The following is a 21,396-nucleotide window of genomic DNA, read 5'->3' on the forward strand; positions in this document are numbered from 1 at the left end:
CTTTGCAACACAGCCATTTGGTAGTTCTTTGTGAATGGAGTTTGCCACTGGATTCAGAAAGATTTTGACACTGCCAAGAAAATCCTCTTCTTTGGAATTTGGGGCTGGTGTTGTTAATTACCACAAAGAGAACCACTCTTCAAACCACTTACCTTAGTTAACACATGGTCCACATGATAGCACTGCACTTGGCACTATATGTTTGAATTAATCATGTTCTCCATAGTGATCACACACAAATTCTAATAACACAGCATCTTTTGAAATATGAGGATATGAACAATTATGGCTTTCTTTTGAAGTAGGCTAGCCTTTCATCCTCATACTAATCGCACTGAAGCAATTTTTTGTAGGTGTTTCAATAACCAAATGTTACTTATTTGGAAGGAAGTTGCACAGAATTCAAAGGAATTCCATCCAAGTATATAGAGGAACCTTTAGTTAAGTAACACAAGTGGGTGGATGACCAATGTTATATACTCAGAGCACAGCCACGGAAATTCATGACTTCAATACCTGAAGTCCACTAATTTCAAGGGGTCTACTCTTGAGTATGGCTTGGATGGTCATCACCCAATGATGTTTTCAAAATTAATGTAAAAATGACTGTCACACTGTGCCAAAACAGCCATATATTCAACCAATTTGAATAAGAACAGAGCAGCCAAAAATAATGGGATCAAGCAGTTTTGATCTTCCCAATAAGCTTGAGAAACAGACTGCCAGTGAAAGAATCCAGACATGAAGTAAATATTTGGGTTTGACGGATACATCAAGTATTCATACAACAGCTATTTTTCAACTTCCCCATATCTGGATTTCGTACTGATCTTAAAGAAAGCTTTCAGACTCTTCAGTATTTCATAAAACCAATACAGTTGCTTCACTTTCAAGGCAGCATTCATGTTGGTGTGCAAGTGGAAATTTTAAAATAAAAGTTTAAAAAGTAGCATAGAAAATATTCAGGTGAATATGGTACCTAGGCTTTTATTATATAGCTCTAACAGATAACATGTAAACACATCCATGAGCATACAAACTGAAACCATGGATAAACGTTTATTTCCCAAAGTATTTTGAATTGAAAGAATATCAGACTATAATATTCAGAGCTGGGAACAAACAAAATTTGAGAAACAGAGTATATGCTTGCTAAAACAAGAATTATGTTTATTTAGCTAGTGAATCACCTAGAGGAGTAAATTTTCACTTCCATGATAGCAATCTTTTCAGGCTTGCAAACACCCAGAAATAGGAATTAAAGATTTTAAGTATAGTTATAAAGGTCATAAAAAGTCTGATTTAGACTGAGGTACATGTACTCAAAACTGAGATTGAGTAGTAGCAAACAAACAGTTCCTCAGACAAATGCACTTTTTTCGGTATACATGTTACAGGAAAAAAAAAGGAAATGTGCATTAATTGGTGCGGCCCACCAAGCTGCATATATTAATATTCTCTACACCAAACAGTTTGAAACAAGGGAAATGTCATTCTAATATAATTTCATGTTATAATTCATTTGGCTAAACTGCAGCTCAAAGTTGCTCTGCCATATTAAAAGTTTACTACAATAATTTTCACATGAACATTTAGACTTGAGTTTTACTCCAGGACTAAATATGGCATGATTTTGCTTTAAATTCTGTTGAATAGCTAAAAACTGACAATTAAAAAACTACATCAAAGAAAAATAAGTTGAAGCAATGTGAATCTCACATCATTGAACCACTTATGATGGTTAATTGTTAGTATTTAACAAATTCAAAGAGTTAATGAATCCTTGCATTCGTTCCATCTCCTGTGCCTTAGCTAGGATGCATAATTACAAAAGACAGCAGATACTGGTAAAAGCTTCAGGACAGAAAGTGCTTGACGAAGTTACAGTTCTCAAGTGTGTTTGGTGAGAGAGTATAAGGGCAGATGCACTGATGCGAACCATTACAAGAAGAGTCAATTTTGTGTTAAAGTGTTCAAAGATGTCACCTTAAGCAGGAACAAAGCTTTAATAACTTCTTCTTAGACATATTAGGCATTTCCAGAGTCCACATCATTAGTGTTGTAATTCTAGCAGGACCATCGCCATATAGTTATTGTTTGTTTCTATTCCTCTCCTGCAGAACAGAAGAAAGGAAAATTAGTATAGCTCTGTCATAGAAGACTTTTATTCGGTACAAGTGCTATGCGACTATAAATATTTCATAAAAGCATGGCATTAGCTTTACAGAAACGTTACAGCAATCAGCTGAATTAAAAGTGCAATTCAATAATCCAACCTAAGGGATGCATCCAATGGTGGCTTCCCAGTCCCACAGAAATACTTCCTGCTACCGCAAGGTGAGGCATCTAGTTTTCGCTAACTGCAGCCCTCTGCATTATATTTCAAAATGTTTCCAAGGGTCTCCAAGCCCAGAGGATTTTTTTCTTGGGAGGGGGTGTCATTGGGTAAGATGGATCAATTAATATAAGGAACACTTCCACTAGCATAATGCCACTTTTTGACACAAGTCAAACACAACAAATCTTTACAATTCTACTTCATCACAGAAACTTAAATGAAAGATACAAGATGATGCCAAAGTGCTTTACAGGGCACAAAAAAACACCCTCTTATAAACTGATAATCTCTGACTAAGTTTCATTGTGTCTGGTGATATCAGTGACACTTCAGAACCCTTGTAGCTTAGTAACATGTAGATACTAGCTATGCAAGGGATAATTTACAAATGGTAAATATCTAGTACCGACATTGTTTTCTAGAACATTTTACCTAAAGTCACGAAGACTTGAATAGCAATTCCTGATATGAAGGGTTATACATTGTTGGCATCTGCCTGTCTCAAGAGACAGCAAAGTGTGCCTCCATGGGATAAGTCAAACCATTGTGTTGGCAGCACCAAAATCACTTCCCCAGTGCAAGCCTAGGCAGTGGTATGGAGGTCCTGGACAGCCCAGATGACAGGATCCCCCTCTTAGCTTTGCTGATGTGGTCTAAAGGTAGGCTGAGCAGTATGTTTGTTACACACTATTGCCTTATTGGGACGCGGGTGGCGCTGTCGGTTAAACCACAGAGCCTAGGACTTGCCGATCAGAAGGTCGGCGGTTCGAAACCCCACGACAGGGTGAGCTCCCATTGCTCAGTCCCTGCTCCTGCCAACCTAGCAGTTTGAAAGCACGCCAAAGTGTAAGTAGATAAATAGGTACTGCTCTGGTGGGAAGGTAAACGGCATTTCCGTGTGCTGTTCTGGTTCACCAGAATGGTGAAGCGGCTTAGTCATGCTGGCCACATGACCCAGAAGCTGTACACTGGCTCCCTCGGCCAACAAAGCGAGATGAGCACCGCAACCCCAGAGTCGGTCACGACTGGACCTAATGGTCAGGGGTCCCTTTACCTATTGCCTTATTTATTCAACTGATATCCTTTTACTCCCAAAGGAGTCCAGGTAGTATGTGTGATATTATGACAAAGAACTGATAGAAAAACATGTACCCTTTATGAAACATGATTACAGAATATGAATTCACGAACTGTTTGGAAGTAGGGTTTCCCTAGAAAATTATGCAAACTTTAGACTCCTACTACCTAAGTTGCTGATATTAGCCGACATGTCACTAGTGACATTTTACTTAACATTTTGAAAATACTTTGTAGTTCAGGAAAGCATGCACATTTTTTATCTGAAGCAGTGGTGGGGAACATTTAGGCTTTCTATTTGATCCACAAGGTCATTTGGAGGCAAATCTAATATCATGTCAGACATGGAAGAGTTAAAGAGAACTCTTTTTTTTTTTTAATCTAAGTAAGGTAAAGGTAAAGGGACCTGTTTACCTTCCCGCCAGAGCGGTACCTATTTATCTACTTACACTTTGACATGCTTTCAAACTGCTAGGTTGGCAGGAGCAGGAACTGAGCAACGGGAGCTCACCCGTCGCGGGGATTTGAACCGCCGACCTTTTGATCGGCAAGTCCTAGGCTCTGTGGTTTAACCCACAGCACCACCCAAGTACCACAGTGTTAAGATTGAAGATAAGACCTCTTTGAGAGGAAAGGGCAGCAGAGGGCTCTCTCAACTTAGATGGGAGACAAGCTCTTTGCCTTCTCCCAACCCCACCTTCCATTCCAGCACTGGATGGGCAGAATGCTACCTACTATTCTTAAAGAGCAGTCAGAAGATTTATTTTTTGAAATTAATACTGCTTAGTGCTAAGATGGGGAAATAAAATCCCTTTGACTGAAGAGGCAGATATAATTTTCTAGCCACCCTGACCCTAGAACTAGAGTGGGCTCAAAATGCATATTGTGTATGTTCCTGCCATGTGTATATGTGGCTGCATGTATGAGTGTGTGACTGAATTTATGGATGTGTAAGAAAAGGCGTGTGTGCTTACTGTGTGCCTGTTGGAGGTGCGTTGTGATGCAGGGAGAGGGGAAAGAGGTATGTGCATTTTTTTCTTTGGGTGGGTGTTTGGTTTTTGTTTTAACATGCCACCATTCTTAGGAAGCCCCCAGAAGGTTGGGCAAGTTCTGATCTGGCCCTGGGACTCAAAAAGAATCCTCACTCCTGTTCTAAAGAAGTGCATGCTTCAAATAACTATGCTATGCTCTCATCTGTTCCTCAGCCCAGATACTTCAACCCAGTTTTCAAATCCCATGCAAAATGATGAAAAACAATTAGGAATGAAGATAAAATAATTAGGAATGAAGATAAAAGGTGGACTGGGCTCCTTTTATCTTTATCCTTTTCGGAATCCTAATTTCACAAAAGCTAATCAATACACTTTTTCTTGGAACCATACTAGTAAAGGCCTTCATTCTCCCACTGTTCCCAGTACTGCGCCTTTTCCCTTCTGAAATTTTTATTCATATACCATCTACTAATCCTATCAGACAGCAGAAGTTTAATTCAGCACAAAATGTTTCTCATTCAAAACTCTTCCCTTACAATTGTTTGGAACATTCAGGACTTCTACTAACATATGTGAATTTATTATGATCAGTCTCTGAGAAATCATCAAACACTTAACTCTGAGGTAAACAATATGGGTAGCAGACAAGCAGCTAGTTTTAAAATTAACTTACAACTATGGATCACATGGTAAACATATTTACTGCCTGCAAGAATATTATTGTACTTGTAACAAAAATAGGGAATCAACCTGGAAACAAAAGAACATTGTACTTTTGAATCTGTGTATTAAGTAGGCATCTTTCTAAGCTCTGCTTTCACAACTGTCATCACTTCCAAGTTCCCAAATATTTCTTTCAAAATCTAGTAAATTTTATTCTCATCCTTGCTCAAAGTTTTCTGTACAAACAACAGGTGTTTCTTCGGCGTAGTCACCTAGAATTAAGATTAACTCACTATTTAATCAGATTACTACAGATACCAGTCAGTGACATTTTGTAAATATTGAGCCTTTTCCTTGTGAAATCAAACCAAGAGTTAACAGGCAGAACCAAAATTAAATCAATTCAGAAAATTTAAATAGTTTGATGCCCTGCCTAGAACACAAAGGACTAAAACAATGTGCTGCATACGTAACGGATAAAAAGGTAAAGGTAAAGGGACCCCTGACCATTAGGTCCAGTCGTGACCGACTCTGGGGTTGCGGCGCTCATCTTGCTTTACTGACTGAGGGAGCCGGTGTACAGCTTCCGGGTCATGTGGCCAGCATGACTAAGCCGCTTCTGGTGAACCAGAGCAGCGCATGGAAACGCCATTTACCTTCCCGCCGGAGTGGTACCTATTTATCTACTTGCACTTTTTGACGTGCCTTCGAACTGCTAGGTTGGCAATAACAGTTAATGGGTTTTTAGAACAGTTTTGGTTCCGATTGCACCCATTGAGCCACTTGGTGCTTAAAATGTCTCTGTGACACACAGTGCCTGCCCTTCCAAGCTGTAAAGAGTGTGATCAGTCTTGAAAAAAGTAGTAGTAGTAAAAGCATTACCACCTTCTATGGCCTGTCTTAAGTCTATGAACTTTTCCAGGCTGACCAGCACCAAAACATTAAGTTGAGAGACATGAGTGGAAAGAATCTTGTACAAATGTTTAGAAACAAAGACAAAGGTGACTGAAGGGACAAGAAAGAAGATATAACAAAGCAAATTTGTGTTTCTGCCTCTCTCAGTCTATGTACATGATCCTCTCCTCTCCTCTATTGGTTCCTGAACCGTTTGCTTTCCTACCTCACCCTCTGGGACTCTGTTTCTCTCTCTCTCTCTGGGGCAATGTGTACTTGTTTTTTTCTTCTTCTCTGGATCTGTGCACTCTTCTGTTGAGGCTGCCTGTTCATCTCCCTCTCTCTTTCTGTGGCTGCATGTGCAAGCTTTGGTATCTCGATTGGTTTAATGTGAAATGAGTACTTTGTGTCTGGCTCCACCCAGCTTGCAAGTCATTTTGTGAAGGGGAACAACCCCATGACAGCCATTTTATGACAGCACTATTCAAAATTCCCAACATGCCCATGGAACCCAACATATTAGGCACCACTGTAAGCCAGTGCAATATAAAGACAGGCACAGGTTTGATGGAAACACAATTAGTAGCACTAGAATTTCTGTACTGTTCCAACAATCCAGTTACACCCTTTAAAATGAATAGAAACCCAGCAGATCAACCTATTTGTAAAATGTGCTATTTACATGAGGACAATAGGCAATAATCTTGGCAACTTGGTTGATGATGTACCCCATCTGATTTCAGGTGTCTACAACCACAAGAATAATTCCAAAAGCCATCTTGTATATAGAACACTGGAACTAGCCTGTATATGCATCTCTAATAGCAAGCGTAATTATCTTAATAACAAGGACTGTATGAAAAACAAAACAAACACAACCACCTGAAATGAAAGTCAAAGTAAAGAACCATTACAGAAAATTTGTAAACAGAAGAACCAATTAGTATAAACATTTAAGTTGCCATTTTGTATGCAGCATCATTACTAGACTACCCAAGGAATCCTGCTTATTTATGGAGCGTGGCTGGACTCTTCATATGTAGGTATAATTTTTTCTTCTCTTCAAACACTGCAAAACTACCTGGGCTTAAAACAAAACTGTTTATTCAGTTCCACTCTGTAGATCCCACCAAAGAAAAATCAACCATGAGAAACACAAAAGAAATGACAACTTGGGTCAAAGAGACTTTTTATTCTTCAGCCTTTTCTTCTGTTCAAGGTTCTGTCACAACTTCAGCTGAGGACCAGACTTAGTGTCCCATTTGCTTTGTTAACCAATGCCATTCAATGTGAATTTAGCAATGGCTGGCTACTATGTAGCCACACCTGAATCAGAATTCTCAAACCCACTTTTGATTATGAACTGAACAGATTCTGCCCAACATCTCCTCTGCCAATGAATTCCTTGATTACAAGCAAGTTTATTTTAAGCCTTCTTCAGAACTCCTAGTTAATCCCTAGTTAACTACTTGTAACACTGTTTTTTCTTCTTCTCCAAACTGCTCCCATCCTACAAACAATGACATAGAATCCTTCTCACCAGCTTCCTATGGAATAAAAAGCTTTCTGTGGTGCACAGAGGAGACCTGGAATGGGGACACAAGATCATGCCAAGTAGTCATTCAGAAGTTAGGATATTTCTCCTGCTCTTAAAGGAGAATCCATCTACTACTTATTTACAATAATTCCTCCTTCCATTTGAACAGTACAGGAGCTTACAAGTTCATACACTGTACACAGTCTTTTCCAGCAAGTTGACTCCATCAGCAGCTAGCAGGGTATGTAGCTAACAAGAGTAAAACTGAATTACTGTGTTGTGAAATGATACATGTCTAAAAAGTGTGTCGCCAACATGAAAAGTTTGGAAAGCTCTTATGTAAGGAATGATACCTGAATTTGTTTCTTTTCATCTTCTTTCTTCATCCATTTTTCCTTTTGTACTGCCCCTAAGAGTCTGTGTGTTTAATTTTTATTGTAAATTACAAAAACACTCAGGTCTTCATAAATAACATTTGGTATGGGACAAGATACCTTGGATTGGCATGTGCTTACAGCAGTAAGTACCTATGGAATAAAGTGGGGTCCACAGGTTGGTGGCAAGTGCCTGTTTTGCATGTAGAACAATCCACAATCAACGCCTGGCATATCCCACATAAGAAGGGAGAAATTTCAAGTCTCCTCCCAACTCTTTATTCTCCCCTAAGATAACTAGGTCATCATAAGAATCAGCCCTGGGTTGGATTAATTTATTTCTGCGTAAATGTTGTTTGGGTTATAGCCAAATGATGCCCCTTTACATATGAAAAGCTCTTTGATCCAGCAGAGCCTTCAAGGACTGAAGCTGTTCTAAAGGGTTCTTCAACCTTGCAAAGCAGGCTGGAGGGCTGCAGAGGGGCCAGGAAAAACACAATTTTGCCTTGACCCCTGGAAGGTTCCACTGTATTAAAGTGCCTTCCATCAGGAGAAACACATTGCCTGAATACAGCCCTTTCTATTTGTCCTGCCAGGCACATTTGATAAGAAATGTTTCACAAAAAAGCAACTACAAAGGGTCAAAACACATTTAAACTCATGTTGACATTTTCTTTTTCTTTCCTATGCATCTCTATGAGAAGCAAGTCCTACTGAGTTCAATGGGACTTACCATCAAGTAAATGGGCATAGGATAGCAGTCTAAATTCCTAACAAGCTCTCAATTTCTGTGTTATGTGGCTTTTTCTATGCATCTAAAAAAATTGTACTATTACAACAGCTGAAGCATGTAGACATCACAACTTCCATATACATATTTTTTGTTTAAATGTCACAAAACAAAACAGGCAACGAAATGATTTAAGGAACAAGTACCCTTTGCTACTGAAACCATTAAAATACATATTTTTTCAATCGACTGCCAACGAAGTTCAGTTACTTAGCTGAAGGTTTTAATGCAGAAGTAAAATGCTATGAAGAATGGAAAATTGTATTTGCAAATGTGCTTGCAAGGAAGTGTTGTTGAGTACATTACATGCCTTGGCCTTTACCATCTAAACCCATTTCTAATTACTTTTTGCTTTACATATTAAAAAACCAAGCAGATCTGTTTTTTAAAAAACCCCAAACTCCAAAAAGCATGAAAAAAGTTTATTATAACATTAGATTCTTACCCTACGCATGGCTTCCTCCTCCTCTTGACGCTTTTCATAATGTGCAAAGTCATCAAAGATTGAGGTGGTATGCTTGAAAGTAGCAATTATTTTAAGCACTTGCTTGGCTTTTTCTAGGGGTACTTCTTGAGTGTCCCTCGAGTTGGTAACGGGTTTGTTGTCATTATTTTCCAAGCGAATGTGCCGCAGCTGGTTGTTTGGAACGTCTTTAACAAAGATCCACTTAACATCAAACTTCCCCTTCCACTTATCCTGAGACCAGACTCCAGCATATGCATTGTAGTCCACCACAGACTTCATCTCAGCTACTCCGCAGAAGTGTCCACTGCCATTCACACTGAAAAGTAAATAGAGTGGGCCTTTTCCATTCAGTGAACGGTAGGCAGCATCCAAGCGCTTATTACCATGCTCAGTACTACACCAGATAGAATACTTAATGGAGCGGTGTATATCATCCTCCGAATAGCTTTTGATTATAAACACACGACCGTTCTTCAGATTCCAATCAAAGTCTTTGGGATTATAGTTATTTATGGCCTTTAGTTTCTCCAATACTGGGTGCACTTCTACACCAGAAGGTGAAGAGCTAACTGGTATAACACCTATACCATAGTTTTCATTGCCAGCTCCATTGCTCTGATTGAAGCCTACACCCCTATTGCGAGGAGCCACCCAGCGATTTTGCAGCTGCTGCTGCTGCTGCAGCTGATGAGGCGGAGCCTGTTGCTGAGGTCCTTGTGGCGGCTGAGGCGGAGGCTGCTGCTGAGGCAGTTGGCTTTGCACCATTGGAGGAGGCTGAATTAATGGCTGAGGCTGCTGCATTATAGTCTGAGGAGGCAGTACTGGTTGGGTTGGGGGAGCTTTTACCACAGACCCTTTGTCATCCCAAGTTCCAATATTCATGTTGTGTTTTATAGGGGGAGGTGGTACCGCAGGGCCCCCAATTCCCACATTACCTTTAGGCTTAAGTTTTGGCTGAGGCTTAGCAGGCTTCCTAGCAATGGCAGCCCATGAGGTTGGTTTAGGTGCTGAACTGCTAACCGCAGGCACACTATTTGCTGCAATGCTTGTCATACCTGTACTACTCAGAGCGGAACCAACTGTTTTCGTCACAGCGACTGTCATATCACCGCCAATTTTCAGTCCAGTCATGCCTTGCTCAATGCTGCTAATACCAGGCACCTTGTTCAATGTATCATTGCCAAATCCAGCCTGTCCATCGGCTATTGCTCTACCAAGAGAGCTAGGTGGGTAGCCATAGCTGCTGCTGTAAGCAGAGCTTTGAGTCGATTGTCCCTGAGATCCACTTGTCCCCCATGTTGAGAAATCTGCATTCCCAGGGAAAAAATTAAATCCATGCTGACCAAGGAATGGAGGGGTGTTTCCTAAAGCCCCAGGTTGACTAAAGACACCATCAGGGATGTAGTGGTGTTCACCATTGCTCATCTGTCCGTAAGTTGTCAAGTATGGCATTGGAGGATCTCCTGCTGTGGACCATGCCGCTTCACCCAGAGAGTACGGAAATCCAATGGATGGAGCATAATAACTAGGCATGTATGGGTCTGACATTGGTGGATAGCTATTATTCTGCAGGAAAAGATATCAGTGTAAGAATCATTCTATTGCTACATCTACATTATTTGCCTATAAATATGCATTTATGGACATCTGAAGCAAATTTTCGACAGTTAGAATTTTAAACAGAAAAAAAATTCAAGCAGAGAGATCTAAAAGAGATACCTTTGTTATCTTTAATCTCACATACAAAACCAAAGTAATTACAGCCTACACCGTTTTAATTAATATAACACAATTAAAAGTGCTTTGAGCAATTAAAAAATTCTCTTCCATCTCCAAACAGGAGTGCTTTTCCTGTTTTTTATCAGGAAGTCATTTTATTTCTTTTATTCCTATAAGCAAATTCCTGTCCTATTTCTAGGCCTCTCTCCTATGCTGAACAGCTGATCAAAGATTCAGTACTGACCATGACCATTAGCCCAACATGCATGTGTACCAACATTCCCCTGAGAAACCTGCCTCTGGTGTATAGATAAGGTTCAGTGTATATATTTAACAACTCATCATGCTCCTTGCCAAGCTGTAAATAAGTTCACCCTGCACAGTGAAAAGGAACTTCAAGTACTGATAAACCCTGTCACCTAGCTCACTTGAAACCAGGGGTAGCTAACCTGAGGCCCTCAATATGATTTTGGACTCCCAGCTCCCACCAGTCAAAGACAGCATGACCAATGGTCAGAGATGATAGTCCAATAACATCTTAAAGGCTACAGCTTAGCTACATTTGTTGTAAAAAATAAAAGAACACCTCTATATGAGCAAACAAGGAAGTTTTTATAAGTGTGAGGGTTCCTTTTGGGCTGCTCATGTGCCACCCATGACTAGCATTTGCAAGAAAGGTTAAAAAAAAATGCTTATTTATTTGGTCCAGATCCAATTCCTAATTCGCTTAGCTTGCTCTAATTGTTTAATCTTGAATCAATATTTTAATGTTCTGTGCTTGGCATTTTGAGTCTTGTCACTATTATTTTCCCAATAACAAAAAATAGAAATTGCAATTATCTGCTCTATGTATACATAAAGAATATTAAACTCCAAAGTTTGCATAAACTATGCCACCCTTGGCGTAGCTGGATCCTTCCATTTGCAAAAGCAACCAGTATCCAGCAGCTTTCCAGTGGAGGGAGAGACGTGATTTTTCCCCCTGGAACTGCCACACTTTTCCAGAGAATCAGCCAAACCTCCAAAACAGCTTTTCAGGGAAAGGCAGAGGCAAGGAGAAATCAGCAAAGTCACTTCCCACTACAGAGCAGAACTCGAATTCAAGAATGGATCAAACCCACAAGGTTTTATCAGCTCACTCATCTACAAGTGTGTTTTTCAAAAGGTTGTTTTGAGTGCTGGATCAAGTAATGTATGTTCTTGCCTAGCAACTGACTGGCTGCAAGGCCATTCAACACCAAAAGGAACTGGCCCAATAAAAAGCACCACATATTCTTTGCATTTCTTACTCACCATGCAAATTTAGGCATACAAAACCACTATCAATGTATAGAAGGTTGGGCATAAGGATATAAACTGTTTCTCCCATCACAGTACACACATACAAAATGATAGAAATACCACTTTCTTGCACTTTCTTTCCAAATACCTTGCCCCAAAGCCTCTCAACATGCATCTTCTGCAAGCAAAAATTCCCTGAAATGGAAGAATCCTTGTTGGACTTGAAACTCATGTAAGAATTCAGAAAGGGAGCAGAAAATCAAAAGCTAACCAAAGGCTGAATCATAAGAAAAATGACTGGACTATTAACTCTTTCTCCATCCAATCCCAACTGCTGAAGGAAATGGAATGGGATGTAGCCCTGTAGGCTGCTACAGGAGTAGGGCATGAGATTTGTGTACTGTTCTGTGCACACACAACAGGTATGCTTAATTTAAGATAGATTTAATTAAGCTTAAGTGGATCCCTCTGCTTAAAGTAACTTCGCTCATTTGGAACCTAACTCGTACAAATCCATTTAGCACTGTTTAAGAGATTTACAAATACTATGAAAACTTACAATGGTCTGTTATAAAACCATTTAAACTGTTTTGTGTTACTTGCTTATTATAAAGGAATAACCAACTAAAAACTATACTCACTAGCTTACAAGAAAAGGTGTATTCTTGTAAATACTCACCTGATTTGTCTGGCTACTTAGATATGGCTCAAAATCATCATCATTTACTGCATCCTTTTGATGAATCGAACCGTTTTGCACTGAAACTGAAACATAACTGAAATTAGACATCTTCTAGAAGTCCTATGCCTAACTTTTTAGTTGTTAAAAACACCTGATGGAAAAAATGTTTCAAAAACCAGAATATTTCTTTAGCAGGCAGCAACACACTACAAGCATCCTAGAATTCAAAAAACCAATAGCAGCCTATGGATGCATTTTGGCTTGCCTGCTGCTGAAAGAGACCATGAAGTGATTGATAATACCCTCATTTATTACTTTTAGACCCTTAAGTAGTAGCAGATGCCAGGACATTGTCCTGTTTGCCTCTGTGTAGTTCCTTCCTTATTTCAGATGTTGCCATATATCGAGATGTTTAGCTGGTGATATACTGCAATATTGATAACCCAGCCCTACTCTCAACAGAAACAAGGTAATTCATAGGAGTGCACTTTTTGTCTAGTTATATGTATTAAAACTGAAGTTGAAGTTTTATGGATTCATATGCAAGCATAAATATTAGATTTAACTGCTCTGTTCAAATAACTTCAACTAAACACTTTCCCATACCATCTTCTGCAGGTATACTTAGCTGGCATAATTTTCCAATATAAAATATTTGGACACTAAACCATTTTTCCTGACATCCTAAGGGAACATTGTAAATTCAACCCCTCAACAGATGGGAAACCTACAGAAAGCAGGGAAACCAACTCTCCATAGTTAAGAACGGAATAGTCTAAAAAGTGCTTAGCTGTTGAAATATCACTTCTAACATAGCTAGAAACAATATAGTATATTTGCAGCAATTGTTCACTTCAAAAATGAAATTTGCAGACACCTTTATTAATAGAGCTCTATGCCGAGTACTCGATACAAAAGTTTTCTACCTGAAAATAGCAAAAATGCATGCAAACATTTTTAGTAAGCCAGTTCTAGTTAAATTCAAGCAAATGAAATGAAAAAGCAACACAAACTAGTTCTACAGATTAATCATTCCCCCCCCCTCTCTCTCTCTCTCACACACACACACACACACACACACACACACACACATCTCCTGTTTGTATGTTCCTACTATTCTCTGCAACAGAATTAGAGCACAAGCACAGCTTTCAAGGCAGACATGCACACACAAGCTAGAACTTTGCCTTGGCATGACCTACTTTTCCAATAATGTAACATGAATCTGGTTTTGTTTACCTTGCCAGCAATAGGGTTCTCACCCCACCCCACAGAGCAATTCCTAATACCAAATACAAAGAATGTATTTGCAAAGAGTAATGGTAACAGTTTTTTACATGTGAGCTGACAACCCAGGACTTCTACAGGTGCACTGCAGTAAACTTGCCACACAGTCACAATAAAATCAGGTTTTGTACTTCTTGACAGTAAACAAGACCCAGAGATGTTCTGAGCATTTACAACATAAACTCTGCACTCTAAGTAACTAAGATGGACTCATGAGAACTTAGGTTTCCAATTTCACAATGCAGACACAAAGTCCAGCTGTATTGTGTAGCTCATCCAACCAATCTTAAGGACAAAGCAACTACATATGCATATATATTAGTAAGAATATAGCAGCTTAAAGCTTTTTTCCGGGAGGAAATTATGCCCTGCACACACACAGGGTGGGAAACAGTGCAATAATTTTTGGGGGTTGAGGACGACAAGGACACTTAAAGATCATCAGGATTTCCTAGCATTAAAAAACCCCTTACCTTCAGGTCCTTCGCATCATATGCAAAGTAACTTGTGAAATGTAATTTGTATTCACTGTGTGTTCAGAGCTTTGTGGCGTTTTTAATTTTGCTTAGAAGAAAAACAACCATCTGCCCCATGCATTTCACACAGATTTTTCAAGGAGTCAATGCACCTAATGAAATTTATACTTTGGCTAGTTACGTTGTTATTCATATTTGTATAAAGAACATAGGTGATCTGAAACTAAAGACTGCAGCTGAAAACTAGTATCCAAAACTTTGGATCACTAACTCAATTAAAAACCACGCACACAGCTATGAAGCTGCATAGCATCTGCATTCTGCAGCACCTAGACCCAGATAGCTAACATGTTCAGCCATACTTCTAACCGAGCTGCCCTGTTAAGTGTTCTTCTTGGTGCAAGAATTCCTGTTTGCACTTTTTAAGACAGCTATTTCACTTAACTGTAGAGAAAAATCTGGAGAACCATAAAAGACCCAAACTAGACAACAGCAAAACACCACTTCCCGTGGATGAGATAGTCACACCTAAAAGCAACAGGAGCTATTCCACATCTAAAACCTTTCCTGCCACAAACAAATTTCCATCAATTTATCTTTCAAGAGTCCATTCTTTCCTGCATCTCCGTCATTCTTCTCCAATAAGGAAAGATGAAGTAGCTTCATCAGATCCTCTGAAAAAAACAGTGCCATTCAGTAAGTCTACCACTTTTGAAACCCTATTCAATGTTACAAAACCAAAAAAGCTCAACAACTTTGGCCTCCCCCCCCCCCCAAATGGGTAGATCACTGCCAGTTGTTTTATACTGGGAGTAGATCGTGGTCTAATCTAAACTCCACGTTCTTTCCTCATTCACTTCTGTGTTCATTAGAAAAAGTGAAACTTTTGTCCATGCCCAAAACATTCCCTTTAATGCTACTAGATTCTCTGAGCATTTGTCTTTTGGTTTGTGTTTTTGAAAGTGGCATTTTCACATGAAGCAGACAAAGTTATAGAATACCTCAAGAAGGAAGTGAACAAAGAAGACAGTAAGCCAGCAAGCCAGAAATCCATTCACAGCAGATGATGTGCCCCACCCCCACAATTCCTGTTGCAATGATTTAAATATTTTGAAAACACTGATTATAACCCCAAATATATGCAAAATAAGGAAATGTGACATTTTAGTTCATTAGTACAATACATTCCAAATCTGACTGCAGAAGCAAGAGAAATGTGGTGAGGGAGAAAGAAGGGCCTTTACTTTTGTTCAATTGGGGCTCTGCAGCCCTGGGCACAGCAATGGGCTGGATAAGAGTCAATGAAACTGAATTGTAGCAAGATGGAGATCCTGTAGGTGACTAGTTTCCAAATCCAGAATGTAGGCAGTTTGTCTGTCCTGTATTTGTCTACTGCATTCCATGTGAAGGAGCCAGATCAAAGTATGGGGGTGTTCCTGTACCTATAGTTGTTACTGGAGTCCCATGTGACTACAGCAGCAGGGACCGCCTTTTACCAGCTTCAGTCATTACTCCAGTTGTAGCTAATCCTGGCCAGGGACAGCCTGGCTACAGTGACCCATGCATTGGAATAGTGTCAATTATGGTAATGTGCTTTCTGTGGGTCTACCCTCAAAACTGGTCTGGAAGCTGCAGTTAGCACAAAATGTAGTTGCTAAGTTACTGGCTATGAGACTGCAACTCCACCGTTAAAGGAACTGCACTGACTGCCAATCTGCTATCAAGCAGTGTTTCGGGATTTGTTATTAAACAATTTGGAACCAGGTTATGTGAGAGAACGCTTTCCTCTAGACAAGCATGCCCTGCCAGTAAGAACATCTGCAGAGGCCCTTCTGATTGTGCCACACCCTGCAAATAGCATTAACCGGGACAAGGGCCTTTTCTGTGACAGAGTCCACACTCTGGAATAGTCCCCCCCCCAAAAAAAATAAGAAATGTGCCAATAGTGGTGCAATTCCACTTCTTTTTTGTTTGTTTTATATAGCTTTTGGTGGATACGGATTCCAGCGGCTATGGAATTTTAAGAATGTTTATTGTCTGATTATTTTCATTTTCTTTGTATTACATGTTATGGTATTGCTGCATTGAGTTGCCCGCATAACAGGTGGTATTTAAATATCTAAATAAACAGATGCAGAAAAACTCAAAACCTTCTCCAGTATCTCATCAGAGAAAAGACAGCCATTTCTCCTGTGACTAAAGTGATAGCATGTTTGAAATGAGACCAACCCTGTATTGGAAAAGAGGGAGTCACATACTAGCAATTCTCCTCAAAGTAAAATGTGCTTTAAAAGGAATTATGAACTCAGAAACAGTTATCAGCCAGTATAGTGAAGTTCTGTATGTATTAAGGTACAAACAATTTATGCTGCAAAATAAATTTGTGTCCTTCTCTAAATGAATTATTGAATTGAAAGTTGAATCTTAATAATTAAATCATTTGATTTACAGGAAAACACATGCTATATCCACAGTTACCAACGGTGTATTTCAAGTACAGTTTTATGTTTCATGTCTCTCTTCTTTGGAACGGGGAATACACCACTAAACCGAAGGTGTCACTACCAGAAAATCAATGTCTTATTCAGTGACATATGTACAGCTAAGACTGCAATTCTATGCACACTCAAATGGGAATAATAAATTTGTCAGTTTATAAAAAATATTTGCACCTTATTTTGCTGTATAAAGCTTAGTAATATTTTGCCATTACCACAGTGCCAGTGAGCTTCATAGATCAGCAGGGATTTCAACCAGAGTTTCAGACATTTAAGTCCAATGCTCTAGCTGCACAGACTTTCAATATGTTCCTTAGTAAGATTATGAATTCTCGTTCACTGAAGAGTTTTAAAAAAGCAGGGGAAAACAGCTACTGGAGATACCTTAGGAATAGTATGGCTATGACAAGGCACAAGTGAAAATGCTTAATCTTTAGCACAAGGCTCTTCTCATCTATACGTGCCTAAACCATCTTTTTTTTTTTTTTTTTTTTTTTGGATGCTGGCGGCTGACATGTTGCCCTGAGAAACCCCAACAAAAGAAATAAGGTAAGTAACAATCAGGACAGGCATCTCAATTATGGGCACTCCAGTTATAGAATAGCCTACTAAGGCTACTTAAGTCCCAGGGTAAAGATCAGACCTTTTAAATAACTTGTGTAATCTGGGCCTTTTTTAAAACCAATGCTTTTAACTTTGGCGTTGTGGTGAGTTTTGTTTTCTTGTATTTATTATGCTTTTGATGTTATGCCTTATTTTGTATTTAAGTTGTTTTTATCTTTATAGTAAGTCCTGAGAACTCTGTTACGGATCAGCATACAAAAGTCATTAATATTAAAGACCACTAAACCAAACAGGAGTTGATTCTAAGTAAATATGCATACCTAAAATACAAGCCTTCAAGCACAGGATGGGGGAGAAGAGAACCAGAGTAGGGGAGTAGCTGAACTGCTGGTTAGAGATCTTTCCTGCCGAGACAAGATTCAAACTAGCTTCTCTTGTTGACATTAACGTGATATAATGGAAACAAAAAAAAAAAAACTTTACATTGATTGACAAAGCAGATTTGGATCACATCTGGGGGATTTAAAGGGGAATTCCCTTTTGCAATTGGAAATTCATTCGTACGATGTTGGCAAGTGAACCTATCCACTGGGAAGTTCACTTCTTTCCTTGTCTTTACTCTATGGAAAACTAAGTACACTAAAGTATCCCAATGAAGATGTGATGTAAAGTGCACATGTGAAACAGCTAAAATTTTAGGAGTTCAGTAACTGAACAGTTCTCAATATTTGAGAAATACTGATCCTATGGATACCAAACAATTTCACCCTTTGTTAAGCTATGACTAGGTAACTGCCTATGACCATATAATGTCTAGCAAGCTTTATCTCTCACTTCTAACAAAATGGAGTCCTTAACTCTCCTATGTATATATTTTAGCAGTATGGCTATATGCAGATGTTCAATTTTTAATGAGCTGCCAAAAGCTTGGGATAAAGAATACACTAAAATTAAAGCATACCATGATGCTATCCTGTATGCAGAGATAAATGACATGCTACATTCACTTTTTGTTTCATTTGCCAGTGTGTCTCACAGTTTAAGAAGGACTCAAAATTCTCATGCACATATGCTCACCACTCATCATCAGTTTAGCACACTTGCTACTAGGCTAAATGAAGAACCATTCCTACAATACCATGCACATAAACACAATTATTAACCCTTCATATACAGAAACATTTTTGATGGTTTTTCACTACCTTTTTGTTCTGGCAGGTATTTAACTGTATTCTTGTTTTATGGTCTTCTTATAAGGTCATAAAGTGCACTGTTGCTTATCTGCTTTTATTGGAATTTTAATGGCTTTACGTTTTGCTTTCCGGATTAATTTTTAGCTGATTTTAATAGGCTGTACTACTCAGAGTATGATTCATATATGACTCTATACATTTGGCTGAGTATAAAGCATTCTGACAGCACAATTCTATCTACACATGACTACTTAGATGTCCCACTGAGTTCAACATAAGTGGGAATAGACTGGTGCCTGAATTACTCTATATAATGGGAGGTATTCAGCTAAATAGTTGATTGAGCAGAAGAGGAATTCCCCTGCTCCCCCCCCCCCCAATCTGATTTGAGGGTTCCTCAGAAATATGGGGACAACACAGGAGAAGTCCTGATATGCAAATGGAAGCTGTTGCAGACTCTATATTTTAAGAATGATGTAACACAAAAATGTTGGGGAAATCCACTTTATAAGTGAAAAAAAATGATTCACTGTCTGCTGCAGTCTCATGACTACTACTACTCCAGTATAAACTGTCAGTTGAATGCATCTGCTACACTTAATTGTCTACTACAGAGAAATCATTAAATTACTCTTTTCATGTCAGTGAACCTAACACAGAAGAATCAACTTACCTTTATTTCCCTGTCCTTTAGGTCTCTGTTAGTGATAAAACAAGAAAAACAAACAAACAAAAATTAGAGGAACCGAACATTAAAGTTATCACAAAGCTCAAATAATTTTGGTGATTTTAAGATACCCCAAGATGGTAAAATACAAGCCATTTTATTAAAAAGAAAGAACTATGACTTAAGTGCTGCAAGCCTGATGCATTCTAAATTCTGTTTATTGGGATTACTGGTAGACTCCCAATATTACTGTACACATTAAGATATTTAACTACAGTTTACCATTCAGAAACAAAATGGAACAGTCATCCAATATTTATGTGTGGCAGTATAAAAAGTATAATCAGATGACTTTGTAGAAGCTAAACACTTCACTGTACTATGCCCGCTTTTATTTCTTAAAGCTATGCATGTATTGCTATTATCAAATCAGTTATAAAAAGGTGCTTGTAAAATGCAAAAAAAAAAAATTTAAAAAAAATGCAACAAGGGCCAATTAGCATGTTCTGGTGAGGTACAGGCCACTCCCATTTTAGGCGCAACTGATATGTTCATGATCGTGCACATGTACCGAACCCGGAAACGTTATAAAGATGTCATTGAAATGTCACTAAATGGGTAGAATGGGTGTTTGTAGACTTTTTCAATTAGTTTCTGATTTCACACAAATGCGTAATGACCTGGAACGCAACCCCCACACAAATGGGGTGTTGCCTGTACTGTTGCATGCCCCTAGTCCTGTACCTTAAGAATGCTACACTTCGATGCTGAATAAAATCAGAACTAGCCATATTGCGGACTATACTATTTATTACATACCATGTTAAAATATTTTTACTTCATTAAGTGCATTTCCCTGCCCCCAAATAAAGCTCCCATTACAAACAATTCCTGTTTCCACATAGACTTTATGACTCTGACCCTGCAATGACTTTTGCAAATTACTCAATCCTGACAGAATGAAGAAAAACCTGTACTAGCTGAAGAGCCAATACTAAAAGCAAGTATTTTCAAAAGTGACATTCCAGGTTTAAAAATGAAACTTGTGCAGACATGGATTCTGGTTTGCAAGATTTCTCCCCCAAGTTAACGTTCACCAGAGACCTCCATTATCTGCTCTCAGCTGCAAAAATAATGTTTACACGGGGAGGGGGGACCCAGAAGGGTGAGACTGAGAGGATCAAGACTAGAAAAACAACCATGGGGAGAATTGGTGAAAGAATTGGGAGGGGGGATAAGGAGATCAGAAAAGGGTGAAAGAAAGAAAAAAGTGTACATGGAATAGCTGCATGAAAACAAAATAAGCAGATACGGAAACACGCATGAAGACATGCCATCAATAAATGAAACGCAAAGAAACATATAACCGCAAGAACGAGATACGAGAGGCGGCTGCACTACGAAGGAGGTTTAACGGTAGCCGTAAGGATCCCTCCAAGTCCACTTGCGAGGGAAAACCGGAGGCGGCCCAGGAAAGCGGGCAGAGGGCGAAGCTGGCGCGGAAAGCGAAGGAGAGGGAAAGGCCTGCTCGTGAAGAGAAGCAACGGGTTCGCCTCACGGCCTCCGCGGGGAGGCCCCAGGCCGAGCGGCCTCCAGGCCTGCGGAGGGGGCGGGCCTGGGAACAGGGGAGGAGCCGCACGGCCTCGGATGTAGCGGGCGCGGATCCCCGCTATGCCCAGAGGAAGGAGGGCGGGACGGGGTGAGGAAGGGGAGGCCGAGCCATCCTCTCGGCCAGGCCAGGCCGGGCGGAGACCGTACCTGGTCGACGCTGGTGGCTGACATTCTTCACGGGGAGCCGCAATCCCCTCACCCCGCTCCGCCTGGGCCTCCTCCTCCTCCTCCTCCTCCTCCTCCCGCTCTTCCTCAATTCCCCGCCGCCGCCGCCGCCGCCGCCTTTT

General features: G+C 39.7%; 1 protein-coding gene across 7 annotated transcripts; it reads right to left on the reverse strand.

Moving 5' to 3' along the window:
• Window positions 1-961: 961 nt before the first annotated feature.
• Window positions 962-21,352, reverse strand: YTHDF3 (YTH N6-methyladenosine RNA binding protein F3). 7 transcript variants are annotated; one of them, XM_077932969.1, is made up of 8 exons: window positions 21,257-21,351; window positions 19,505-19,529; window positions 17,959-18,071; window positions 13,691-13,739; window positions 12,811-12,896; window positions 9,111-10,697; window positions 7,855-7,918; window positions 962-2,114 (listed from the first exon to the last, which is right to left on the reverse strand). In XM_077932969.1, the coding sequence occupies exons 6-7, from the start codon at window positions 10,677-10,679 to the stop codon at window positions 7,871-7,873; spliced, it is 1,617 nt and encodes a 538-aa protein (XP_077789095.1). In that variant the 5' UTR covers window positions 10,680-10,697; window positions 12,811-12,896; window positions 13,691-13,739; window positions 17,959-18,071; window positions 19,505-19,529; window positions 21,257-21,351; the 3' UTR covers window positions 962-2,114; window positions 7,855-7,870. The 7 variants fall into 7 exon arrangements, with proteins under 7 accessions (XP_077789095.1, XP_077789094.1, XP_028592678.2 ...); XM_077932968.1 differs by lacking the exon at window positions 13,691-13,739; XM_028736845.2 differs by lacking the exon at window positions 13,691-13,739 and having other exon boundaries at window positions 17,959-18,042; window positions 21,257-21,346.
• Between the last annotated feature and the right edge of the window lie 44 nt (window positions 21,353-21,396).

The sequence above is a fragment of the Podarcis muralis genome, chromosome 8, assembly GCF_964188315.1.
Source record: "Podarcis muralis chromosome 8, rPodMur119.hap1.1, whole genome shotgun sequence".
NCBI classification, from domain to species: Eukaryota; Metazoa; Chordata; class Lepidosauria; order Squamata; family Lacertidae; genus Podarcis; species Podarcis muralis.

Coding starts and splice junctions, on each gene's coding strand:
- YTHDF3 (XM_028736845.2), bottom strand. CDS start 21,280: ATGTCAGCCACCAGCGTCGACCAG. Junction 19,530..21,256: donor CAGCCACCAGCGTCGACCAG/GTACGGTCTCCG, acceptor TATCACTAACAG/AGACCTAAAGGACAGGGAAA. Junction 7,919..9,110: donor AGGAGGAAGCCATGCGTAGG/GTAAGAATCTAA, acceptor TTAAACACACAG/ACTCTTAGGGGCAGTACAAA.